This window comes from Lagopus muta, chromosome 15 (assembly GCF_023343835.1).
Source record: "Lagopus muta isolate bLagMut1 chromosome 15, bLagMut1 primary, whole genome shotgun sequence".
Lineage (NCBI taxonomy): Eukaryota > Metazoa > Chordata > Aves > Galliformes > Phasianidae > Lagopus > Lagopus muta.
Window position 1 is genome coordinate 1,442,715 of NC_064447.1, and position 26,594 is coordinate 1,469,308.

At 58.8% G+C, this 26,594-nt stretch overlaps 1 protein-coding gene across 3 annotated transcripts; it reads right to left on the bottom strand.

Moving 5' to 3' along the window:
• On the bottom strand, nucleotides 1-26,454 carry NTN3 (netrin 3). 3 transcript variants are annotated; one of them, XM_048961624.1, is made up of 8 exons: nucleotides 26,308-26,454; nucleotides 25,265-25,382; nucleotides 17,173-18,144; nucleotides 10,850-11,038; nucleotides 5,329-5,478; nucleotides 4,962-5,015; nucleotides 999-1,073; nucleotides 1-909 (listed from the first exon to the last, which is right to left on the bottom strand). In XM_048961624.1, exons 3-8 carry the CDS (start codon nucleotides 18,137-18,139, stop codon nucleotides 581-583), a joined length of 1,764 nt encoding a protein of 587 aa, XP_048817581.1. In that variant the 5' UTR covers nucleotides 18,140-18,144; nucleotides 25,265-25,382; nucleotides 26,308-26,454; the 3' UTR covers nucleotides 1-580. The 3 variants fall into 3 exon arrangements, with proteins under 3 accessions (XP_048817581.1, XP_048817582.1, XP_048817580.1); XM_048961625.1 differs by lacking the exon at nucleotides 26,308-26,454 and adding an exon at nucleotides 25,856-25,879; XM_048961623.1 differs by lacking the exons at nucleotides 25,265-25,382; nucleotides 26,308-26,454 and having other exon boundaries at nucleotides 17,173-18,181.
• Nucleotides 26,455-26,594: the final 140 nt, after the last annotated feature.

Consider the following 26,594-nt stretch of genomic DNA (forward strand, 5'->3'; position numbering starts at 1 on the left):
AAAGGTCACTTGGTTCTCCCAGAGGAGCTTCTGGGGCTGGTGCTGCAGTGCTGGATGGTCTCCACCCAGCCAGTCCGTGTGTGCACCGGGATGGAGGAAACTGACCTCCCGTCTCTGCTGCACAAGAAAAGGGGGCACGAGAGCTGAGAGCAGCACATGTGCAGCACGTGAGGGGGAAGCAGGCCCTCAGCAGAGAGAGCTGCAAGCTCAGACAGCAGCACTGGGCAGAAGGTTTTGTACAAGGGGAAAGAGAGACTAGGACAGAAGGATGAGGAACAGCACGCCCGGAGCAAGAAACCAGCCCCTCAAGCTCCTTTAGGCAACAGGCACCCCCAGGACCCCCTCTGCTTTGCTCCTCATTAAAGGTTTGTCATTACCGCCTTATTTTTAATACACACTGAGAGAAGGAGACCCACACACACACACACACCCACGCGTGCACACACACACACAAAGGGGAACCATTGCCAAAATATACACTATAGACAGAAGAGTCCGTTCACACGATATATATGTACAGAGTCTCTGGGCACGGGCTGGGTGCGCGGCCGGGCCGGGACCTGTGCAGAGCACGAGGCCCTCAGGGCTTCACACACTTCCCTTTCTTCTCCCGCCGCTGCAGTTTCCGAAGACGGCGAGTCCAGGCATCCCTCCATTGGATGACCAGGCTGTTCTTGTCGGCCATCAGTCCCGGCCGGTCGGTGGAGTTCTCGCTGATCCCCATCACCAGGTACTTCTTGCTGATCTGGATTTTGGGGCATTTGCAGGACAGGTCCTTGAGGTGGATCCACAAGAAGTTGTCTCCACGCTTGACCCGCTCGTCACGGCACTTGTAGACAGAGAGGATGTTGATGGTGAACTTGGCCCAGTTGGCCACCGTCTCCATTTCCAAAATGTTCACTTGGACCACTGAGGGAAAAGAGGGAGAGGAGGGTGACGGGGATGCTCTGCCAGCTCCTGATGGAACCGCCGTCCCTGGGGATGCAGGGCAGCCTTACCATAATCTTTCTTGCAGTATTTCTTCATGTTAATCTTGTAGTTGCCTTTGGCTGGCTTGCAGTAGGAGTCACAGTCTGCAGAGGAGGAACAGAGGGTTTAGCATGTGGCACAGCACTGTGCATGGGGCCCTGCCCCACTATGGGGGAAGGTTTCATGGTGGGGGCATGTCAGAGTGGGCTTCCCTGTCCCTGCGTCCTCCAGAAGGCTCCAAGCCAGGCCTGGGATGCTGCTAACAGTGGGGTCCCTGAGCCCTGCTATGCCCCCCTATTATCTCAGCAGCTCTTGCAGACTGAGACTGGTCCCACCGCAGCCCCTGAAGTCCCCTTGGGCCTCTCAGGCTGGCCACATCCCTCCTGTGATGACAGTGACAATGCCATGAAGGATTATTCAGGACACGGCTGGCGGAAGGAGCCTGGGGACCCTCCTCTGGGAGGCAGGAGAGGGTGGAAGAACCCCAAAAGAGCATCTGACTCTAGAGCAAGGGACAGAGTCTGGATTGTGACTCCTACTTCTGTGGGGCCCCAAAGGGTCTTAGGAACATGGGAAGCTGTCAGGTGAGGTCACTCCCTGCTGCTCAAGCATCTCCTGCTGGCACTGACCAAGCATGGCCAGGGAGGTCACCACGCTGAGCTTCTTGCACACACCCACGCCGGCAGCATCCCCCTTTGTAGCATCCTTCCCTATAGCATCCCTCCTTCCCTGCAGCATCCATCCTTCCCTGCAGCATCCCTCCCTCCTCGCAATATCCCTCCCTGCCGTTCCTCCCCATGCTGGGGCAGAAGCTCATGTCCTCAAGGAAGCTTTTCTCTGTGCATTTCTAAAGGCTTCAGATTTGCATCTCAAGCAGAGGGAGGGCAGGCCAGGAATGCCTCTCCTTCTCCCCAAAGGCTTTGATCCCAACAATTGCCTGAAGCAGCCCAGTTCTCCTCCTTTCTTTGCCCCTGCCACCTTCTTTTGAACATCTCAATTTGTCTCTTTCCAAATGGCATGTTCTTCTAAGCCCATCTTTCTTCCTTTCTCTCCCTCTCCCAGGTTCTCTGTCCAGTTGGCAGAGCCCTCACCAGTCCCAGGACAGAGGGCAGCCACTGAGCTGCCTTTGTCTGCGGGTTGCCACAGCGATCGCTGGCGATGGAGGGGGATGGTGGGGAAATAACAGCACTCTGTGCCAAGAGAGAGGAAGGAGAAAGAGGAAAGAAAGAAGCCCAGAAGCACAAACTCATCCTGAGCTCTGCTGCTCCCCTTTCTGCCCAGCTCCCTTTCAGTGAGGACTTTGTGCCGCCTGTTCCAAATTTGTCATCGACAGAAGTGGCTCAGCATGAACCTAATTCCTGGCAGAGTGGGGTGAGCTCTGCTTTTCGGCGCAGCCCCACTGCGCTGCCCCTGGGCTGGGCTGCCATAACCACCCCATTCCTATCCTTGCCCCCATAAGGTTCCTCAGTCCCCAGCGCCACCGAACCACACAGGGACACCACGCAGGAACAGGAGGGACCTTGGAGAGGCAGAAAGGACTGAGGAGCACTGCCAGAGACCAACCCCCCCCCCGTGGGGCTGAGCCTTTCTGGACCAGAGTGGTTTTTAAGTACCACAAGCTGTAGAGTCATCTGCGGGGGCAGAAAACACGTTTTGTGGATTGGAGTGATTTTTCTCAGAGAAACCAGAATGCTTTCAGGGGAAAAGAGGGGAGGCATCATAAAAGGAAGGAGGAGCAGCGGGAGTGATTAATTGCACTCTTCTTGCAGCTTGACAGGGTGCCCGGCATCCATGTCCCCTCCTGGGAGCTGTGCACAGGGATGGAGCCGTTGGTGGCAGTGGGGACAGAGCCCAGGGGCACGGCACGCTGCGGCTGGCAGTGCGCAGCATCTTCAGAGAGGGCCACGCTTTAGGCTCCTATGAAGCGAAAACCCCGCTGGGGCCGCTTTCAGCTCCTTGCAAATCTGGCCAGATCCAAGCTGCAGTTTCACAAGGACACACAGGACCATATGGGCTCGCGGTCCCCTCCGCTGCTGGAGACGGGGGTTGGGAGCAAAGCCACGGCAGTAGCAGCCAGCGCCGCACAATGCAGGGCCAGGCGGAGAAAGCTGCGCGGAGAGCCTCCCGCGTTCAGCCCTGCCACAGCCGGGCCGTGGGGCGGCGATGCGCTGTGGGGCGCTGAGCTGTGGGGCAGCCCTGGTCAACCTGCCAGCCCAGGCCCTCTGCCGGCTCTGTGCTTGGGAACAAAGAAAAGGAAGAAAAGAAGAAAGAAAAAACAATAACCGCCCTGGGCTCCCGCTCACGATTAACATCATAAAACTGCGATTCTGAAAAGCCAGAGATGGTATTTGGAATTAACAGTTTGGGATTCGTTTGGGGACTTTTAACCTCAGCTTTGCGCTGAGGAACGTTCCTCAAAAATAAAAACAATTCCCGCTCCATTTATGTAAGAAACTCAGGGAAAAAAAAATAAATGAAGAAGATTCATGTCTGGCCATGGGCCTCAGTGTGCTGCAGAACTGAGCGTGGGGTGCCAGGCAGAGTCCCAGCCCCACATCCCCACTGGGGCTACGGGATGCCCAGTGCTGGGGGATGGGAGGAGCACGGGGGGGTGGTGAGTTTGCACATCTGGTTGACTTCTCTGTGCCTCGAAAAAAAAAAGAAGGAATATTTTGTTTTAAGAGAGATGTAACTTAATTAGGTGTTACGGCTGCAAATCTTTTACTGCTGACTTTGAATTCCTTTAAAGCCCTCTTTTGCACTCTGCTAGTTTTGTTAATTCCACTAACAGGGAACAAGTTTTGTTTTTTTTTTTTAAGCTATTATTATTTTTTTGCAAAGTGGAAAATATTTGGGACTAATAATAATAAAAATTACAAGAAATGGAGGCAGGACGCTTTGCTGTAAAGCTGGCCGGCGTTTGGGCAGGGATCAAAGCCGGACCCCAGCGGCTGCGAGGGGCTGGGGAGCAAAACGTGGGAACGGGATGGCGATGTCAGCGCACAGCCCGGATGCAGACGGGGCTGTGATGTGGTGGTGGGGAAGCACCTGAGCAGCCGCAGCCCTGAACAATGTCCCCCTGTTCCTCCAGGCACACCTGCTGTGGGACGGAGGGGAGGGGGGCTCTGGGGCTCCAGGGAGGTAGAAGAGGTGCAGGCAGCGGGAGGGGGGTAGGGGCAAGGGCACAGCCCTGGGCGGCCCCTGGCCGTGCCCAGTAATCCCAAGAGGGTCCTGTGGGACCCCGGTCCCTGGCGCAGGCTGTGGGCAGAGGTGGGCTGTGTAGCACTGAATGTACTGGAACTAGAAGCCAGAAACCTTCCAACGAGAAAGGCACAGGTACAGAGACAGGCTGCTGAACACAGACCTGCTCCGTCAAAGCAAAGTGAATGCCGGGGTCTGCACTGAGTGCCATTTATTTTCATGCACCTGAAAATATCAGACAGGATACTAAGAATGCTCCTATTTATAAAGCACTGGAGGGAGTCACCCTGATTAACTCTGCCCCACTCATCCCTCTCTGTTTACAACAAAATCACTCAAATCCACTCCATTTTCCTCTCACCAAAGCCCCTTCTCTGGCATTCTCAGCTCCTGCTTGGATGCCTCATGGCCAGAAAGCAAAGCAAGCTGGAGAGCAGCCTTCACCTCCACACCCATCACCCTACATGCCCAAACCAGAGCAAGGAAAGACAAACACTTGCTCCCAGCCCCTGGCCTGCTGCAGAACCCAAAGGCCCTTAATGCACTCCCTGTTCCCCACGAGAACCACTGCCAGCCCTGGTGCTCCCTGTGTCAGCAGCTCTGCAGGTTTGTTGGCCCCTTTGCAGAAACACAAAAGATTTCCACTCTTGTTAATTCTTTCACTAAAGGCAACCTCGTGGCTGGCGATGTGGGTTTGGAGAGGTTTGGCACTCCTGATAGGTGTGCTGTGGGGCAGAGAGTGGAGGCAGTGTCTCTCAGCAGGGCTGGGGCTGGATGCGCAGAGCACTTACCTGCAGGTGCCTCTGTGCTGGTGATGAGGGAGGTCGGATTGATGGCAGGGATCTCTGGAAGAGAAAGGGGGAAATGTCTTAAGGAAAGAGGTCGCCAGCCCTGGGCAGCCCCCATTCCCAGCCCACCATGCGCAGCCCTTCCTGTCCAGACAGAGGGGTCTCCCAGCCCTGGCTGCTTTACCAGGAACCTCGGGGTCTGACTGAAGCTGGGGGTGGCACACAGACAAGAGCCCTCTGCAGATTGGGTGCAGAGAGGATTTAGTGCGTCACCCCTAGGAAGCTCGCTAAGAAAGACTGGGTGAGCCTGCCCTGAATAACACAGGCCCTTAAGTACTCCTGGGGACACTTCATCTGGTGCAGGACTCACTGATGCAGGGGGCCACGGGCGAGCGGCTCTGCTGGAAGCCCTTGGCACAGCGGTTGCAGGTGAGGCCGGTCACGCCGTCCTTACATGGGCACTGCCCCGTTGTTTGGTTGCAGGTCTTGCCGGCAGCTCCGACCGGGTGGCAGTCACAGGCTGGACAGGAAAGGGAGAAAAGTCTTTGGTTATGTGGGAGGAAATGCATGGCACAAACCCACGGCTTGTCTGTGGCACTTATGGCCAGCCACCCGCTGCCAGTTCCAGGGGACAGTGGGGAGAGCCCATGGGGGAGGTCTCCTGAGCCTCCTCTCCATAGAGGTGAGCCAACATGGAGTTGGCACACCAACTGAGCCTTGTTTTGATCTGGGATGGCCTGAAGTGTGTCTTCTAGTAGTGATAGGTCAAGGAGGAATGGTCTTCAACTAAAAGAGGAGAGTTAGGTCAGACGCTGGGGAGGAAAGTGAGGCCGTAGCACTGCTGCCCAGAGCTGTAGGTGCCCATCCCTAGAGGTGCAGAAGAGCTGGTGAGGGCAGCCAGCCCATGGCAGGGATAGGGCTGGGGGCTGTGTGGGCCCTTCTAACCCAACCATCTGGGATTCTACGATTCTCAATGCTGCCCTGGCTCATAAACCCTAACATCCACCCAATCACCTGCAAGCCCTTACTGGAGAATGCTGTTCTAATGGCCTTCCATCACAGTCTCCCCAAGAGACAAGCCAAACCTGACCTGAGTGAAAATTTGATTTCCAACCCTGGGATGGATCTGAAGCATATCATCCTCACACTGGATATACCCATACTGGATGATGGAGCTAATGATCTGGATGATGGAAGCAGGGATGTGGGAGGAAGAAGACAATGCTTTGTCAGGAGAGGACCCTCCCTCTGCTGACCCAAGGCTGGGCCTGGCTACAAGCTGGAGGAGGTTATCTTGGCCTCCATCGGTGTAAGAGTTGAACGTGATTCCAAAGCAAAACAAAAACATCTCCCCCCACCCATCCCCACAGCCCCCCGATGTTATCACTTCCCTAATTTTCACCAGATGGGACTGCTTGCAGCACCACGGCACGGCTCCCCAGGCTTCTCCTGCACGGCGAGAAACAAGAGCAAGCAGCCTCTAATGGGGACCAGATGCTGCACTCCTTATCAGATCCTGGCTGGGGCTGGAAACGGACGTGTTTCTGACAAGGATATTTTGGGGGCTCAGCTGTGATAACAAATGGCAGAGAGCGAGGGAGCCTTGGCATGACACGGGGAGCAAGGGGCCTTTCTGCAGCCATAGCTTTGGTTGGGGCCATGAGCACCACCTGCAGCCATTTCTTTGGAGCTGGGGGTAAAGGCGTGCTACAGAGTCCCTTCTGTGCGGGGCCGGTGGGCACAGGTACCCTTGAGGAGCTGGCAGGTATGGCTGCTCCTCGAGAGCGGCCAAGGCTTTGTCTCTGCCACCAGGAAGGTTTGAATTGCTGCGTGAGGCTGCACACAGAGCCCCAGCAGGGCTGTGGTGCCAGGTGGGCTCGGCCGCGGGCACCGCACGCAGGCTGTGAGCACAGCGAGGGACAGTCTGTGCCCTGGGATATTTATGGCAGGAGGCACACGTCCAGCCAAGATTTATGCAAGCGCTCAGCTTCACACATTGTGCATGATCTCCCTGGTCTCAGCGGTGTATTCCCGGTGTAAAGTTTAAGTAGGTCCATAAATCACAGCTTGGTCAGGATCCAGTTCTTCCAGCCGGATCCTCCTTGCGCTGTGAAGAAAGCTTCCGAAGACTCGACACCTTACCTGGATCAGCAGGTGAGCTGGCTTTGCTCATGCCATGTCCTGCAGAGACAGCTCTGTCCCAGCAGGTTGCTGTGTCTCACTGTGCCCCCTCTCTCCCAGGGCTGACCCCTGTGTGTCCCCACCTCTGTGCCCATTGCCTGCAATGCCTGAGCTCCCGCTGGGTGCTGGGAAGGAGTCCCCACATCAGGGCATAACCCATGGAGCTGTGCTTGCCAGGAAGAATGTCTTGCACCTAGTATCGAGAGTAGCTGTGCTTTTTGAGGCTTAGCTGCTGCTGCTTCCTCAGTTTCCATTGGAGAAAGCTCACGTTTTACGGTTTTGTTTGAATTACAGGGACTAATGCACAGCCATTCTGTATTTGACTTTCCAATTACCACCGTTGGATTAATCCTGCCCACTGTCCTGTGTGTTGCACTCTCCTCCACGCCTCAGTGCCCTGTGGTGATGCTGGTTGCTGGCTGCTGGTGGCCATTGCTGGGCTCACCTCTACTCCATCAGGTGCTGTGGGAGATGCAGGCTGGTGCAATCCACGGGGAGCATCTTTGTACCCATCTCTGAATCCCAGCAGAGATGAGCCACGCTTGGATTGTTATTTGATAGAACAGCTTGGGTTTCTTTAAATAACTCACACTGTGATAATGCTGGCCTCTGGGCTAGCATTTCAAGTCTTGAATATGAGCTGAGCTTTCTTTCAATATTTTCCTTTGTTAGGCTGCTCCACTGCTGCCCTGGACCAGCTCTGGAGGAAGATCTTTGCTCAATGCCTGCAGCTCTCCTTGCTCTGCAGTATGCTCTCCAGATCTGCACTCATGGGCCTCGCCTTTTATTCTCCTCCTTTTTCCTAGCAGAAATGTAGCTATTCAAAGCAGCAGGTGCATGGCACAGCTTTGGAAAAAACGAGCCCAAACCATCCGATTGCATCTCCATCACCTGGGGCAGGCACACTCTGGAGGGCACGGATGCACACCGATCTGCTCCTGCATATACACGAGGAAAGGGGAAATGCTCTCTGCTCTGCGAGGGAGGGACGGTCAAAGGAACAGAAGCGTGAAGGATTTTATTATTGACTCGGATGCCTGGGACAGAGCCAGGAGCTGGCTCCGCAGATCCAGGCACTGCTCTGCTGCAAGATCCTCTTCAACATATGCCCCGTAGCAGGGGACAGGCTTTGTGCACATGTTCATCTGGCTGGGCTGAGCCTTTGCAGCATTTCAAAACCGCTCGCAAGCGCTGCCAGCCTTCAGGAAGTGGCACTGTGGCCCTGCGTGGCACAGGGCCCTGCAGGAGAGCTCTTCTTGCAGGGGGAGCCTGCTGCAGCACCCTGCTCCTATGCTGCACTGGGGTCAGTGGCTTCACTCGCAGGGCTGAGTGCTGCAGTCCCAGAGCAGTGTTGATATCTGAGCCTTTGCCAGAGTTGGAAACACACTGAACCTCTCCTGCAGCTTAGTGCCTGCGTCCAGAAACTGGATGGGCCCTCAGCACCCTCATGCACACCTGCATGTGTCCCCATGGCCGGAGGATGCCCCCACAGCCCCAGGCACCATGGGATGAGCGGGACGTTGCCCCAGAGCTCCTGGCACAGGGCAGCACAATGGGAAGTGCTCACACTAACCCGCACTCAGCTCATGCTCACACCTCGGGGCTGGGCTGTGCTGAGCCTTCCCATCTGCAGCATCTAGCAAAATCCTGTTTCTTGGGTTCTTTATTTTTCATTCTTCCCTGGATTTCGCTCTTCCCTGGATGGACCAGCACTGGGTGATGGCAGGGTGAGAGGGAATGCAAGGTGGGGGGACCGTGCACGTGTACCAGATGTGGGGATAGCAGCCAGACTGGGGTCTTCGCTGCAGCTCCATTTTAGGCAGCCCCCTGCCTGCCCTCCAGAGGAAATGACTCAGGGCTTTCCCTGAAACCGCAGGCTGATGAGGCTGCCGCCTGCCCGGCTGCTCCTGCACATGGAGGGCTCTTGCCTGGGGCTGGGGGCACCTCTGGGGATGAGAGGGGGATCAAGCACAGCCCCGGTGCGGGGAAATCCTCATGGAAAAGGTGGAAAAGGCCGCAGTGCTGCACTGCTCTAGCCTGGCTGTGTTGCAGCAGGAGCTGGGGCTGCTGCTGTCCTGCTCTGTCCCATCTCATCTCATCTCACAGCTGCTCAGTCATGCCCTCAGTCCGTGCCACGACCCCTGGCTGTCTCCAGTCTCAGGAGGCTGAAGAGGCTGTGGGGAGATGCTACAAGCTGCAGGGAAGGGAGCAGCCTCTCTTTCCTCTGCTTCAGCCTTCTTATGTGCAAAGACATGGAATCTCCGGAACAGTGGGCAAATCAGGGGCCATCCCCAGCAGGGATCCTGGGAGCCTGCCTGGCGCTCCTCAGGATCAAAGCACTACCCGTGATGTGGTGTACAGACCCTCAGGATGTGCTCCTCATCCTGCATCCTCCTCTTCCTCTCCCACTGTCACCCCAAGGACACATGAGCACCGCCAATGGGAAACACTCATGTCCTGGGGCTCAGCTGTGGGGCTGCTGCACCCAAAGCCTGTTTCCCTTTGCTTTGTTCTGCCAAAGCCCCAGATAAAACAAGGGTAGAGAAAAGCCAAGGTGATTCATACAGGATGGACAACAAAAGGTTTTTAGTTGTGACAACACTGGATGCATTCTGGATCTAAATGAGCCCATCCTACCCATGAAGCTTACACACCATGGAGCCTTGCAAGCCAAATACTTCAGTTCTACGACCACAAAGTTGCTGCACAACACCGGCATCAGCAGCTGCTGTAGATCCCACATAAACACACAGAAACCTGGCCAAGTGCTCGTCTGCTTTGAGGGCACCAATGGGCTGGGGGGTGGGCAGCATTCCACTGCCACCCCAACACACCTCCAGCACACATGGAAGCAGCTTTCCCTGCTGTCTGTGCAGTACCACTGCCAGAGGGGAAGCCGCACTCCCTTCCGGGAGATACTTGCAATCTCAGCTGGAAAAATGGGATCAGGGGTGAGTTCCTGGCCTTGGAGAAACCATGGCAAAGCTCCCGTCCCCACCAGTGGGGTCAGCACAGCAGCAGCAGTCCAGGGGGATGGTCAAGGTGGCTTTTTGTTATCTGACCACTGGTGGGACCATTGTTTGGAGGCGCTGCAAAGGATGGAGGCTGCATGGAGAGGGCTGGTCGGGAGAGATAAGGCAGGGCAGCCCCGGGAGAGGAAAGCCTCAGCTTGGCACAGGCCAGGGCCAGTGGGGCCAGGCTGTGCTCCCTGCTTGGAGCCAGAACGGTTCCCAGATGCCTCAGGGCAATGCACCCTGCCCATGGGCAGCACTGCTCAGCACCCCACAGGCAGAGCTGCCCATCAGCAGCACCCATGGCAGCACAGCAGGGAGAAGGGAATCCCTGCCAGCATTGCCCCAGCCCTCCCAGTGTGAGGAAGCACCACAATCCTCTTGTGATGCAGTGTGAAGACTTCCAAGTGTATCTACTGCCAAGACCATGTTGGTGTCAGAGCCTAATCCCCAGCAAGCTGCCACAGGCATTCTGCAGCACCTGCACAGCTCCACACCTCCCCAAATCCCAACACTAACGGCTGTGCCTGCAGTTGTGCCAGGGCCAAGGGCTGTTCCTCGTGGGGCAGAGGGGTCTCCCCAGCCACCTGCTCCCACAGGTCTCCCTCCCCATCCATTGGATCTGGGCTCCCACAGACACGCTGGGCTCAAGGCCATTGCCCACCATTCCCTCAGGGCAGCAGATCGCTCCCGGCTCACCTTTGCAGGCCTTGCGGTCCGTGATGGACTTGCTGAGGTCCCGGTAGAAGCCCTCCTTGCAGTAGTGGCAGTGCCTCCCAGCCGTGTTGTGTCGGCAGTTGAGGCAAACGCCGCCGCTCTTCCTGCCCGACAGCTTGTACAGCTCCATGTTGAAGCGGCAGCGCCGAGCGTGCAGGTTGCAATTGCAGGCTGGAAAGGAATAGAGTGTCAGCAGGGGCAGCTCAACATCACCGTGAGCACCAATTGCTGGGGTCAGACACAGCACTCCCTGTGCTCCATGGTCCCCAGCACGGTGGTCATGCCCTCTCCATCCACACAAACATGCAGGCACGGCTTTTACTGCATGGAGTCCTAAAAGCTGAGGCTGGTGGTCCGCTGGGATTCTGCTGCACCAGCACTGCCTGAGCAGGGAAACAGGAGGGGTAAACTCACGCCAGGTGCACAGCATGGACCCCACAGAAGGGCTCCGGATGCAGGGTCAGGAAGGAGGAGAACATGGCTGGAAGTGGTGGTGCAGCCAGCCCCGGTGTGTCATCCAGATGTGTAGCATCTGCCTCTTAAAGGGGCCAGGGCTGGAAGTTGGGCACGTGTGGGCATGGAGCATGGGGCTGCTCAGCCAAAGGCAGAGCACTGGGGTGCAGTTGGGCAGGGAGTCCATTAGTGCTGGCCAGGCAGTGCCAGCCAGGCACCTGCAACCTGCTGCCCCACAGCCTCAGCGCCAGCAGCACAGCCCCCAAACTGCTGTTAGTTGAAGCTCTGCTCTGCACACACACACAGAAGCCCACAGTGAAACACGCATGCACAGACATGCAGAAGTATGTGTGCACTCTCACACGCGCTTACATGTGTGCGTGTGCAGTCACAAGCATGTGCACAAGCATGCATGTTCATATCTGCACACTGGTGCGCGTGCTCACACATATGCACACGTACACACAGAGCTGCATGCGCGTGCCCCCCCACACGTGCACACTGATGCAAACACACACACTATTCCTTTCCTTAGCCACAGGAACTGAGAAGACCCCCCCGCCCGATTCCACGTGTGTGAGATAAAAAGGAAAAGCAGTGCCAGTTCCTGTTTAACACTCTCGCAAAAAGATAATGGGAACAAGATTTCCTTTGGCAAAACACAGCGCCCGCCCCCAGCCCCCTCCCTGCGCTGGTAAATTGAGGCTGGGTGAGAGTTTTTCCAGGCGTACTGTGAAATTCATTAACATGTCAGCCCAGATTTAACTGCTGGGCCTGCTTGTCGTTTGTGTGAAGTTCCCCCGCTCTCCCCCCCGGGTCGCCCAGGAGCACATTGGGAGCCTCAGCCTGCGCAGATCAAACGGTCCTGGCATCATGTGGGGAGAGCAGCAGCACACCCTGAACCCAGCCTGCACAACCCCTGAGCCCAGCCTGCTTCCAACTCCCATGCACCCCACCTTGGCTCCCTCACATTATGAGACTGGTGTAAGAATCCCAGGGCAGGCACAGCACCGACACTCCATTGGGCAGTGGGTGCATCCTGGGGTCTGTTCCCTCTGAGCTCACTTTTTACTGGTGGTGGCGGGATGAACTCTCATGCTTGGCTGGACAGTGGGACACAGTGCCTGAAGGAAGAGCAGCACATTTTGCTGGGTGGTGGGGATGCAGCTGCTTGGCAGGGATGGTGTTGGAAGAGTGGGGACGGTGCTGGCATGGTGGGAATGGTGCTGGGATGTTGGGGGTGGTGCTGGTGTGATGGGGATGTTGCCCCAATTGTTACCCGCTCAGGAGTTAGGAGATTCAGAAAGCAAGCATCTGATTCTGCACAGAATTAAACAAAGACCTTCCTGTGGGTCCCAATTCAGTGTGCTTGTTGACTTGGTGCACCAGGCATGGACCAGCTCCCACATCCCAACTGGGATAACAGTGATGCAGTGGGCACAGTGGGGATGTGGTGCAGCAGGGATGCAGCTGCTCTGCCAGGCTCTGCGCAGGGCCAGCACCAGAGCACAGGATGCTGCTCTGTCCCCAGGCTGGGAACAAGCTGGCTTGTGTTGCTGAGCGGAGGCACCTGCAGGGAAATAATTCTGGGGGCAAAGGGACCCTTTTTTTTGCCTTGCTCACCCAGCAGGAGAAAACCAGGGCCTCTGCAAGCTCCTGCATCCTCTGGGAAGCAGAAGGGACACAGGGCAGTGGAGGAGGAAGGTCAGGTAAATGATTCACCACGGCCATCACAGGTCTCTCTCTGCCCCAGTTTAATTGGTGATGGAATAACTGGCCCGGCCTTTCTGTGGCATTGAAGCAGGGCCAGGGGCTGGCTCACTGCCCTGCTGCTGTGTGGCACGTCCCCACCAGCCCCAGGGCCACCCTGCATGGCCACAGCACTGTCCCAGCACAGAGCGATACTGGCCATCGCGGGGACCTCAGTGTGAGCATGTGGCCAGGCTTGGCCATGCTGGGGTGGGGACAGGGTCACAGTGTGGCACATGAGATCCTGGGCATGCAGTGCTAATCGGAGCGGACGGTCCCCCTCACACTGTGCTAAATGCTTGTGCTGTTCTCAGAGCCGACTTGGTTGCAAGCTCTGTCTGTCTCCTGTTAATCACTAATTAAAGGCTTGAATGCTCCCTGCTGTTTGGGGTATTAATAAGAATTTAATTGCACAGTTTGGGGCTAATTACGTGGTGGTTTGCTTCTGCCCTTGTACAGTATGCCCAATTAAACAATCATATGATCAATTAAACAATCACAAGATCTAATAATTTGCAATAATAGACTAATTAAACGTCAACACCTTGAAATGGGGCCGCCTTCTGTCCCCCTTTTGAAGGCTTTGAACCCCCCGCCTGGACTCAGGCTACCCCCATACCTCCTCCCCTCCAGCTCCCCACGGGTCAGCAGCGAGGTGACGGTGGGAGGGGTGCAGGGCTGGGGACCCCCTATGGGGACACGGGACGGGCAGCATCGTGCGTGGGGAGCACACGTGCAGCAGATGCCGGTGCCAGCAGGACGTGAGGGGGTTCGCCGCCCCCACGAGCTCCCTGGGAGTGATTAGTTAACGGAGCTGGCTCAGCGAAACCCTAGACCGGCTGCCGCTGCCAACCCGCAGCGGATCCGAGCTACGCCCCTGCTTTGGCTGGAGGGGAGCCCAGCCGGGAGGCGAGGCGGGACGGCTGCACCTCAGCCCCGGACAGGAGCGGGGCAGGAGAGCCCCTGTGCCCAGCGCCGACACGTGGGCCGTTCCCCGCCTCTGCGGGACGGCGGTGGGGACAGGGACCCAGGCACAGCCGGGATGGCGCTGCCGCACAGCAGCCCAGCTCGCCGCCTGGCCGCCAGGGTGGCGTGAGGCTGAGCCACCGCAGCCCACCCCGGGAGCAGGGCTCGGGACTCGCAGCGGAGCTCTAATGCCCTCTGTTGCAGGCAGACCCTCGGCCCCGACTCTCCCAGTGCCCCACAGCCGCTGGGGAGGGAGGATGCTGGCGGGGGGAGGGCGTCTGCTGCCCTGCTCACCGCCTCCCAGAGCCACCTCCTGCCTGGCACCAGCATAAAGGAGGCCAGGTCAGCTCACCGGGCTTAAAAAGGGGATTTCTGAAGGAATTCTGCATCGGGAGCACTGAGATAAGAACAAGAAAACGCACACGAGAAGGGGACAGAGGGGACGAACGAAAGAGAGGGGGGCCTGCAAAACCCATCAGCACTCCTCCGCGCACACGCATCCCAGATTGATGCCCTCAGTTCCTGGCTGCTCCTCTGCCCGGTGCGGGGGAAGAGCAGTTCCACCGGGAGCACGCAGAGCCCGGATCAAAGCGAGCCCCGAGCTCTATCCGTGGGCTCCGCAGGTTCTGCTCTGGGAGCAGGGTCTCCCCTTTGTGCCGCGGGCAGAAAGGCACTCCAGCCGCGGCGGCGACAATGGGAACAAGAGCTCCAGCATTACCAGCGAGTGGATCAATTACTTCCAGTGGCTGCTTTGCACTAATCCGCTCCCCCCTGCCTTGGGGACAGCCTCCCGACTGGGGCACCGGGCTCTGGGTGGCAGCTCCGCGGGAACAGCAGCAGGGACGGAGGGCAGGGCAGGGCAGGACTCCAGAACAGCACTAACGTGTCCCTCAGGGGGCTGGGGAGACTCGTGACCCTGCCCACATCTCTGTGCTGCGGGGATTTCCCCTCCTTGAGCCCATCCCGGAGGTTGGGAGGGCCCGGCTGTGCCCGGGGGACATCGGCACTGCTCTGCAGGCAGCCCGGTGGGCACGGGGCCATGCATCCTGCAGCATGGAGCTGGCCTTGCCCTCGTGCCAAGCTGGCAATGTGGCAAAGCCACTGTTGTCCCCAAAACCTGACCTGTGAACAACACTCAGCTATGCAGAGTGGCAGCGTCTCTGCTCTCTACAGACACCACAGCAACTCCTCGATGCACACATCTCTGCCTTTCTGCTGAAAGACACGCATCTCTGCTGTTCTCACCTCTGCTCTCCTTAGCACCACAGAGAAGCAGAAATTCTTGTGACAAGAGAAGAGCAGAACCCATGGGAAGCCCTGAAAACAGCACCCATCTGCCCAGACCTCCATCCTCCTCCACACGCCATGGGCCAGCTCAGCTGCTGCACAGACTCCCAGGAAAATGGGGACGGATGCACCAGCTTTGTTTTTTGACCCAGATGCACACTTGGCCGTGCCTGTACTCCACTTCCTGAGGGGCAGGACTTCCCCTCATCCCCTATCCAGAGCTGCTCACACAGCAGGGTGAGCCCACAGCCGTATGGGCAGCGCAAGGGAGCACAGGGCAGAAACTGCACCAGCCCCTCGACTCCATCCCCAGCTGCACACATGGGGATGCAGAACACTTGGGGGCACTCGGACCGCCTTCCTCCTCCTCCTCCTCCACCACGGGGCAGCACAGGGCTGGGCGTGGGACGGAGTCGGAAACCCCACAGCCTGGGCTGAGCAAAGGGAACTTCCCGGGCGGCCTCTCCTTTTAATTGGTGCTAATTGCTGCGTCTGTTCGTGCTGGCTGGGGAGATGTCATTGTTGAAAGGCACAGAGGGGAAGGCTCGGGGAGCTAATCCAGCTTTCAGCCGCTAAGCCCTTCGGAGGCGTGTGATGGAGGAGCTCTTTCAGGTCCCTTCAGAGAAGGCACAAAGCCCGAGAGGGAAAAGGGAGAAAGAAGGGGATCGAATCAACAGGAAAAACCACTTTCACACGCAGCTTGGCTAAGGGCCTTTGTGTGCAGGGTTTGTCAGGGTGTCTTGAAGGGACTGCTCCGTGCCCCCGCCTCCTCCCCACTCTTCTTTTCTCTCCCTCGTTTATCTTTTCAGCCTCATCTGCCAAAAGGGACCTGGCTGGGGGGAGGCCCTTCGGTCTCCTCTTGGGTCACCCGTCCTGCAGGGCAGAGCGAAGGGCACAGCACAGCACGGGGCAGAGGGGCTGCTGGGTCGGGGTTGTCCTTTTGCTCCACCTCCAAGTTTTGCTCCAAAATGTGGTGTTTTGAGGGGAAACATCATGGCTAACCCACTCCCACGGGGTGCGGGGTGCTTTGCAGAACAGCTCAGGCTGTCCCTTTGGACAGCGAACTTTTTTAGCTTTTTTAGCCTTTTTAGCCTTTTTTTTTTTTTTTTTCCCCCAGAAGAAATCCTGCCTAACAAACATATATTGAAGCCGGCAGCTGGGATCTCAACAAGTCATCGATCACGAACACTAACAGGTCCCCTGACCTCTGGCACATCCAGCAAGCCATTCGGGGCCTGATTGATGGTGTGGTTCCCTTGTCCCCATCCTGCTGCCCCCTGGGACAGGGTGGGGGTCCAGGAAGGGCAGGAGCTGGTTCCTCCCTCCCCCAGGGCTTTGTGGGGCTCTGGCGTCCCCCATGCTGCATGGACAAAAGGCAAAAGCCACACAGAAACCCCAAAGAAACGGACATGAGAGCGGGGCAGGCGAGCAAAGCGAGATCGATATTTGTGAAAACTTTCCTTCAGGTTACAACACCTTTAATCTGCATAAAGCTGTCTAAGGAGAGATGAGCCAAACACACAATACACAGCACCATGCCAGACTGACTGAATGATGACATGCTGAAATGGCAAAGCTCGGACATTCCCTTAAACCCTGCTAGGTTTTCACTGCCCGTACCAAACCCGGTGCCCATCTCTGCGTTATCCCAAGGACAAGCACTCCCCTCATGTGCTGATGTCCCTAAACACCCTCATGCCTTTAGGGGGGCTGAGTGCTCACGGCCAAGCTAACACATCCTGTGGGTCGCAGGCAGCAGAGGCTCACGCCTGTCCCCACTGCACCCAGGGCTTGGCCCCATGTCCCCTCCCCCCCACTCACGCCCCCCAGGCAGCACAGTGGCCACTTACCCAGGCACTCGTTGGCCTCGCGGGCGCTGGCCCGCTGCCACGGCCGGTCGTAGTGGAAGGGCTTGCAGCGGTCGCACTCGGGCCCCTCGGTGTTGTGCTTGCAGTCGCACACCAGCTTCTGCTCCTTGTCCTTGACGCAGCGCGAGGCGTGCCCGTTGCACTTGCAGCGCCCGCCGACCTGCAGCTCGCCCACCGAGTAGTAATAGGGGGTGGCCCCGGCCCCCCCGTCCTCCTCGCCAGCCTCACGGCCCCCCAACTCGCGGAAGAGGTGGGGACGGCTGAACACCACCCGGATGTCGGTGGCCGTCACCCAGTCCTGCAGCACAGGGCTGCTGTCAAAGTCCTGGGCCGAGGGCCGCCCGTCGAGCGTGCTGAAGGCGATGAGGCCACCGGTGAGCGGGTAGAGGTCGGTGAGGCCGTCGGTGCACAGGGCCTCCTGCTCGTTCTGCTTGGTGACGGTGGCCTTGCTGGGCTTGCCGTAGATCTTGCGGCACTGCGAGGAGTAGTACTGGTAGGGCACCCACGTCTTGCCATAGTCCATGGACTTGAAGATGGCGGTGGACTCCGGCCGGGGCGAGCAGAACTGGAGGCTGACGTAGACCACCTCGAACTTCTTGCCGAGGGAGAGGGTGAGGGTGACGTTATGGGGGAGGTGGTGCAGGGTCTCGGAGCGCCAGCACGTCATGTTGGCGGCCGTGTTGAGGTCGGTCAGGTAAGCGGGTGGGTGGGCTCGGCGGGGGTCCGAGGCATCGCAGTGCCGAGTCGGGGGCTTCCCACAGGTGCTGGAAGCCTGCACCTCCTTCCCGAAGGCAGCGTTGACAAACTCGGGGATGCAGCGACGGGGAGCCCCACTCTCATCATAGCAGGGATCTGGGGGTGTCTGCTGAGCCACGAAGGGGTTTGCAGTCTGTGCCAGGCGCAGCACGCTGGTGGTGAGCAGCAGGCGCAGGAGTTGTGGGGCCTCCATCCTCCCTGGGATGAGAGCACAGAGTGAGGGATGGCAGGGCATGGCGCACCCATAGCATAGCACAGCCCCTGCAGGGGGCACAGGGTGCAGGGATGAGCTCAACACCTGGGCACTGGGCTGCAAATGTCCTCCCACAGCATGCCCTGCTACAGCATCATCTCAGGATGCCCTACTGACAGCACTGGAAGGAGGAAGTCAGAAGCAGCCCCTTCCTGCACAAACGCCCTGCAGGTTTCAGGCAGGATGGGGACATTCACACCCATGGATATCATAGGGCTTTCATGCACTGAGGTGATGCCCCTGAGCTGAAACTCCCTACAGCGAGAGTATGGGGATGGGACTCAGCCCCCCAGCGCTGTCACAGCTTGCTGGGGTCAGCACCCCATTCCCCTCTGCCTCCCTGTGAGGTGGACCATCACACATCTCCCTTGTTGCTGACCCTGAGGTGGTTACAAGCCAGTGGCCAACCTCCCTGAAAACTCCACTGCCACACAGCCACAGCATTCCCACTGCCAGGAGCTCCTTCTGGCCTTGCTCCCCCAGTGGAGTAGGAAGCCCACCACCCCTGTGCCCCCAGCACAGCGCTGCAGGATGGCTGGGGATGTGCTGCACTCCCATGAATAAAGTATTGATCTTCAGCCCCTGTGCTGCTTCCAGCAGCACGCTCCTGCTGCTGGGGACAGCCCTGTTTCTATTGCTCTGTGTTATTTTCCTTTTGCTGTGGAAGGGAGCTCGCCCTGGCCAGGCTGCCAAACCACTAATGGGGGAAGCTCCTCCCTGCCCGGCCAGGCCCAGCCCCTGAGCCAGCAGCAGGCAGCGGGGAGGGCAACAGCAGCTGCTGCCCAGGGAGTTCCCCACTGCGGATGGGCCCTTCCCTCTGCTCCACCACCACGAATGGAAGAGGAGTGTCTGCAGCCAACTTGGTGGCTTGCACTGCCCAGCAGCACATCCTCTGCTACTTGCAGAGCCTCTTGGGGACAGCCCTGTGCGTGGACAAGTGGCTAGGCACTCAGCAAGCAGCACCAGGAATCTCTTGTGCCACAAGCACAGCGAGTGGGTGGGACTGCTAGAGCAGGGGTGGGCATGGGGACAACCCTAGAGAGGAGAGCATTGCCCAAGGCCATGCCCAGCAGCAGGGCCTGTGGGCAGCAGGCGTGGAGCTGTCACTGCAGAGCAGGAAACACTGTGCCACTCTGCTAGCACTGCTGCATTAAAGCTGGCAGAGGCTGGAGCTACAGGAGATGTGCCTCACTCCAAACCCTATTCTTCCTGGGCAGACTGTGATGGAAACACATTGGGATGCAACTATTCTGACCCTAAGCCATCCATCTGCTTCTGTGCACGTGGCATCCCTGCTGCTTGCAGGACACCTGCAGTGAGCAGAGGAACATCACCCAGGGAGCGGCAATGCAGGAGCACGAGGGCTTGCACTCAGCGGATCCCTGCCTATGCCCCACCACCTGCAGCCAGCTTTGCACCATGTGCTGCACCACACAAAGCAGGAGAGCACCTGTGTGCTCCTGGGCTACAACAAATTCTTCTCCATCAGGATCTTTTCTGGTCTTTCCAAACCATTTTTTTCCTGATCTTCCCCTGCAAACTTAGCAGCTTTGTGCTGGCAGCAAGCTGCTGGGGGCTCCCCAAGAGCTGCACTGCAGCTAAGCCACGTTCCAGGCCCCCTGGTGCAGTTCAGTCTGCTCCATGCACATTCACCCCATGCCTGCCAAGGAGATGAGGCTCATGCTGTGCACAGGGGGAGCTGCCCAGGTTGCTCTGGCCATCACCTGCCCTACATGCTGGGCTCTGCTCCCCCTATCTGCCTGGTGCATGCTAGTGAGATGCCCTGCACAGAGCCTAGAACATCCCCATCCTTCCCACGAGCTCCCAGCTCTCCCATCGCTCACGTCCCCCGTGAGCAGGGAACTCCCCTTCCTGCCCCAGGGAAGGAACAGATGGGGCGCAGCCACCACCCTGACCCCCAGCCCTACGTGTCACAAGGGGACATCTCCGAAAGGACGGATAACCAGTGGGATGACACCACGGCAGAGGCCTTCCTGCCCTACTCTGTGCTCTGGTGCCCAAATTTTTGGGGCTGTGCTGAGGAGCAGCCGTGGAGGAGCCGGGCCCCGGAGCTTGCCGAGCGGCGTGTCGGCACTGCAGAGGCACCGTGTGAATGGAAATCATTATCATCTGCCAGACCACACACATGCACACACGCTCCGTGTGCAGCTCACCCCATTATCCCACTGAAAGGGAGCCGGGGCCGGTGGTCTCCACGGGTCTCACCTCTGCATCGGAGAGGAGGGCAGCTGCAATCTGCTCCCTTTTATGCATATTCAGCGTGACCCCTGGGCTGTCGGCAAGCTGCCAGGGAGGCCCGGCAGTGGGTATTTCTCTCCTAGCTCCACCTGCCCCCCTTCTACTTCCCTCTTTGGTGTCCTTGCTTCAAACCTAATGGAGACTCTGCCAGCTGAGTGCTGGAGAAGGCATCCAAGGAGCAATGCTGACCCTGCATCAAGATGGATTTGGCCCTCCATGGCCCCCAGGCGAGGTTCCCTCATGCCTTCCAGCCGGGTGAGGACACGATGCCAGCCACAGCAGGAGCGTGGCACAGGGTTTGCCCTCCCTGAGGCCGCAGCCTCTATCCCAGCTGCTGCCGTGGCCACGCTCCTCCCCAGTGGCGGTTGCATTTTTGAGGTGGGTGATTTCCTCACTCCTCTGGTTGGGGAATGCTAACAGCCATGCGGTTTGGAAGAAAGTCCCCATGCCTTCACACTCGGAAGTGCTTTGCACTTTAAAAATTAGCTGCTATGCACGGCATCTCCACAACCCTGAGCCCCAGAGCAGCACTGCCAGGGGCATCCATGGTTCTGCACCGCCTGCAGACATGCCGGGGTCTCACTGGGACAATGTAGACACCCCATCCTCCCCCCGTAGGCACCGTGCTGCAGGTGTGCTGGGTTTGGATGCTGAACACAGCTCCTAGTGCTGGCTGGGTGCTCATCGGCCTCAGTGCAAAGTCTGGATGCACGAAGGCAGGTGCAGCAGGTGAGCAGCATGGGAAGAACACACTTCCCAGTGCTGACCCCCGTGCCTGCAGCAGGTCCAGGGTCACTGGGGAGCAGAGCGAGGCCGCGGCAGCTTTGCAGAGGTAATTATAGGATTAAGTGGAACAACATGGGGAGGGGAGGGAAGGCGGTTATTAGCCAGATTTGATCCCAGGACCTTTGCGGCGCTGGAGCAGCCTTCTCCAATTAAAGCAGCGGGGAAGCCGCGAGCAGCCTGAGCGATGGCCACACCACGCGCCGCAGCCCGGCCACCGCAGCAGCACTCCAGGGTGCAATGGAGGCCCGAGTCATGCACTGGCAGATGCCGTTTAGCACATGGCCGACAATGGCTAAGCTGGGTAATGAGCCCACAAAGGGCAGGGAAGCACAGGGGCTCACCCAGCCCTATCCCCTCAGCCCTGTGCTTGGGCAGAGGGTGTCTGGTCCCCGCTGAGTGTGGGCAGAGATGCAGGGTGCTGGACCCACAGGGCTCCATGCAGCATGGCACAGTGAGGGGTGGAAGCATCCAACAGGGAACAGGGGACCTGAGCAGATGAGGGGCTCCGCCCCACAGACACATGTGCTGCAGGAGAGACACAGGGCATCTGCCCAATTCCACGAGCTGGGAGGCCGTGAAGCCCCTCTTTATGTGCCTGCCAGTGCCAGCTGGGGGCTTCGGGCCTCCAGCAAGAGGCATGCACCAGGACCAAAATCGGGCTCTGGACACGGATAAATCATTCCATGTGTCGTTAGGACAAAAACACAACGGAGAAATATTTAAAAGGAAAGGAAAAACACCATGCACTGGGAGCAGGCTTGGTTTTTGGGCAGGAAGGGGCGAGGCAGAGATGAGCTCTGCGTGCCACAGCGGGGCTGCAGGCACCAGGGACAGGCTAAGGCTGTGGGCACTGGAGCAGCCACCCACCAGGACGAGGACGAGGCTGTGGCTCCCGCGCAGCACAGTCCTGGCCGAGCTCCCTCTTCCCCCCTCCTTTCTGATTTCAGAGGGCCGTCAATGCGTACAGACCCACAACCACTCCCCTATTGCGGAGCTGCTCACTCCTTGCAGCCCCTCAGGCTTCCAGCCTGTGCCCCACGCTGTGCACATGGCTCATGTGGGCGACGCGAGGCAGTGCGCTCCCGCAGCAGGCGCTGGGCGACAGCTATTGCAATGCTCTCTGGCAAGCTGGAGGCAGCATTACACAAGCCATACGGTACCCCAGCAGTGCCAAGAGACGCATACATATTACCCCGCACGCAAGAAAGGATGGTCCAGATTCTGACCTCAGCCCCTCTGGCATCAGACAGAAGCAGCTCCATTCAGACCAGGCCAAGCAAGACGTAAGCGACTCCATTCAAATTTACACTGGCATACCTGTGGTCAGCATCTGGCCTGGCTTGAATTAGCTTCAGTCTGACGTTACAAAAGGGAGGAACGGTGCCCAGATTTCCTAGGTTATCGAAAACAACAAAAAAAAAAAGGAGTCCACCCAAACCACCCCAAGGCCGCGCAGACATGTGCACGGAGGTGTCAAAGACGTTCGGATGCATCACCCACTTTGGGAGCTTTCGGTGAGCTGCCCCCAGGGAGGACCTGCTGTGGCTGTGCAGTGCCCCGTTTAGCTCTGAGCAGAGCCTGTCCCCTCGCTGGAGTGAGGCTCATGGCACAGTGGGGCTGAACCCGCTTCCCCGTGACACTGAACTCACCGCAGAGCGGGGCGAGCACTTCCCACCAGCTGCAGATCTCCTCACCCGATAACAGCAACCCACCGAGCCCCAGCCTTGTGGGAGCAGAGAGCACAGCCGCCTCCATGCTGCCACGTTGGTTCATCTCTGTGACCACTCGACTCGCTCTGTCACACACTGGGGACCCTCCCATCACTCCCCACGGCGCTCGGCCCCATCGCAGAGCCCTCACGGCTCCTGCCCTTTCCACTCCATCTGGGAATAAAGCGATCTGGTTTCCATAACGGCCCTTGTTGCCTTTTCACAACATGCCGGGCACAGATGTTGAAAATAGTCTGGATGAATATTTAAAATGGTATTCAGAGATGAGAACATTTGGCCAGCTTTGAAAGATCTCTCACATCGGGTACGGGATGGCTCACGACAACGGGGCCGGAAGCGCGCTGCACTCTGACATCTCGTCCTCTCTCTCCCTGGCTATGGGTACCATGTTTCATGCCCCTGGTGTCACACTGCCTGTTACTGACCGCCAGCCAAGTCTGCAGCATTTGGAAGAGGCTGTCACGTACGTTTTTAACATCACGGGGCAAAGTGGAATATGGAAAATCTGTCGCATTTCCATACTGAGCCTAAGTGTCCTGCGCAGGCTCAGGCAGGGACTGGTGGGGGCACAGAATAATTGCTTCCTTATGGAGCAGGGCCCAGGTGGGAGGTGGGGGAACAGGAGGCAGAGGTGCTGCTTCCCTGGAGAGGGCAGATGGAGGCAGCCCCATTGGGAACACATGTCCAGGGCCTGCACTGCCACTTGCCTCCCCCCAGGGCCCTTGCCCAGCTCTGCACCTCCCCCAGTTGCTGCCCAAGGAAGCCCCTCAGCATGCCATGCCGAAAGCCCTTGGCTGCCAGCACCCCTCCACCTGGGCTCCTTGGCAGCTTGCATTCTGCAAGGCTCCTTGGTGGAAGCTGCATCCCCACACACAAGATCCTTCTCTCCAGGCTCACTCTCGTTCCTGCCAAAGCCAGCATGGCACTTGCCATGGATACGGACCTGATGCCTTCCTGCTGCACACCTCACCGGGAGGTGAGGATCCCACGGAACAGCACATCCAGTGCTGGAACAGCAGGACCTTCACCGGGCAGTCAGGAAAGCACAGCAGCTCCCTCTGTTTTATAACGGGAATACTGCAGAAAGGGAAGGTGCCACCATCCATCACAACGCCTCGAAGCGGGTGTCTGCAGCATGGCTCAGGCCCTGTCTCGACAGGGAGCTGCGGTCCCTCCTCGCCTTGGGAGTGGACAGCAGTGGATTCAGTGAGGGAAGGAGGACCTGTGTCACTCCTGGCTATTGAGGGCTGCACACCACAGGATACCCTCAGCACCACTGTGGGTCCCTCACAGACAGCACTGCCAGAGGTGGGGATGCTCAGCCTAGCTCCCATCTCACCTCCTGCCCGCATGCATCTGAGCTCACCACAGCTGAATGCACACACGAGTGCTGCCTGGCAGGACCCGCACTGCTCCATCCTCGGCCTTCCTCACCTCCCTGCTCACAGCATGGTGAGAGCCGGGCCGCGTGAGAGGCTGCTGAGCACCACATCCCCAGCGCAGCAGCCAGTCCTTATCCCAGCAAAGGTATTTCCATCCACCCACCCACTCTCCAGCGGCACGGGAAAGCTGTGGGAGGGACGGCGTTTCGAAAAAATGAGGGTTCAGCAACAGCTCTGGGACAGAAAGGCAAAAGGAAAACCACCGAACGCAGCCGGGCTTCCCTTCTCCCCGCCTCACCCCCCGCTCACACACGGCGCTGTGCAGGGGCAGCTCTTCCCCCAACTGCAGTGTAGGGCCAAGGCATGGTGGGGGTGGGGGGGAGGGGATCCGGGGGTTCTCCAGCAGCCCGAACGCTCCGCAGCTGAGAGCAGCTCGCGGGAGCCTTTCCCGAGGGGAACCCCCCCTTCACCGTGCAGGATGACGGTCCCCGACCCTGGCAGAGCAGCACCGCCGAGGTGCCAGCGCTCGCTGCCCGCAGCAACCGGGCACTGCTCCCGCATTGGGGGTCGGGTCTGCGGTCCCTCCCGGCAGCGCGGGGGCAGCGAGGCCGCGGAGCTTCGCGCAGCTCCGGGCACTCCCTTCCCCCCTCCGCAGGGCCGAGCCGGGCCGGGACAAAGCGCGGAGCGACGGAGCTCCGTGCCGGGGGTTCGGCCGTGCCCGTGGGGGCACCGCGGGGGAAAGTCCCGTTTTTCGGCGAGACCGGAGAGAAAGGATGAAACGGGAGGGGAGGGAGGGGGAAGGGCGGGTGGGGGAGAAAGGGGAGGAATAAAAGGCAGCGAGGGAGGGAGCGGTGGGAAGGGACGCGGGGTGCAGCTTCCCGCGCCGGGAAGTTGGAGGAGCAGCTTACCGCGGCCAGGCAGGTAGCGGGCTCGGTCCGCCGGAGGGTCCGGGGCCGCGGCGGCGAGAGGAGCCGGGGCCGCCACAGCAGCGCGGGCGGCAGTGCGGGGCCGCTCCCCTTCCCTTGGCTGATGGCAACAGGAAAAAAGGAAAAAAAAAAAAAAAAAGGAAAAAAAAAAAAAAAAGGAGAAAAAGAGAAAGAAAGAAAGAAAAAAGAGAGCAATAATAATAATTTTCCAGGAAATAATAATAATAAAAAAAGACTAGAGCGAAAGCAAAATAAGGCGAAATAGAGCGAAGCGGGAGCGCTGCTCCGGCGCTGCGGGCGGGTCCACAGCGCTGTGCCCGCAGCCGGCAGAGCTCCCGCCCGCTCCACCGCACTGCCCGTGGCTGCTCGTGGGGCGGCGGGGAAGGAGCGAAGGAGAAAAGGAGAGGAAAAGGAAAAAATAATAGTTTAGGGGGAAAAAAAAGATCCACACACACACAAAAAAAAAAAAAAATACAAAAGCCAAGAAGCGGAGAACCCGAGTCCCGGTCGCTGCCTGGAAGCGGAGTAAAAAGGCTCCAATAAATCCCGGGTTGAAAAGAAGGGAAAAGTCACCTCCCCGAGGAAATCAGAAGCAGATTTCGAGCCATTTAATCACATGCAGGGAGGTGTGTGTGCGTGTGTGCGCCGCCCGCCGCGCCGCTGCCAGCCCTGCCTCCGCCCTCCCGCCGCCGCGGCCGCCCCGCCGGGAGCGCAGCGGGCCGGGAAGGGGCCGGCCGGGGGCTGGGAGCGGAACGCAGCGGGCCGGGAGGAGAAGGGAAGGAGGGGAAGAGAAGCAAAGGGCCGCCCCGCCGGGAGAGCCGTCCCCGTCGAGGCTCCCACCTGCCGCCCGGCCGCGCTGCCCCCCCTTATGCCACCCCCACCCCGGAGCCCCGGGTCGCTCTCCGCTCTCCCCCCGCCGGCAGCGCGCTTTGCCCGACGTGCGCCCATCAGCGGGGTGCGCTCTGCGAGGAAAGCGGCCCTTAATCCTCCCCTGCTTCCCAGGGCAGAAGCGACGAGGGATATACCAGGCGAGGAGCAGCTTCCCGTTCCTTACACGATCGGCTCCGTCCCGTGATGCGGGGGCTCTTCACGCGTTGCCGCACCGGCGCTCGGCCCGTGGTGGCTGGGCAGGAGGGAGGAGGGACGTGGGCATCTTCGCTGGCACAGGCTGCCCAGCGCGGCGGCCCCGGGCCCCCCAGCAGCTGCCTGCCCCCAGCCATCCCGGGCCACCTGCGTTCCAGCTGACTCCAGGAGTGCCGGCTGTGTGTGGGGGGGTGAAACTAATTTAATCAGCATTTGTGTGAGGCGGTGA

What these genes read in the sequence shown, in the direction of transcription:
- NTN3 (XM_048961623.1), bottom strand. Translation starts at nt 18,181, where the DNA reads ATGCCCTGCCATCCCTCACTCTGTGCTCTCATCCCAGGGAGGATGGAG. An exon ending in GGACCGCAAGGCCTGCAAAG is followed by an intron (nt 5,479 to 10,849) that starts GTGAGCCGGGAG and finishes TTTCCTGTCCAG; the next exon opens with CCTGTGACTGCCACCCGGTC. An exon ending in ATACTGCAAGAAAGATTATG is followed by an intron (nt 910 to 998) that starts GTAAGGCTGCCC and finishes CTTTTCCCTCAG; the next exon opens with TGGTCCAAGTGAACATTTTG.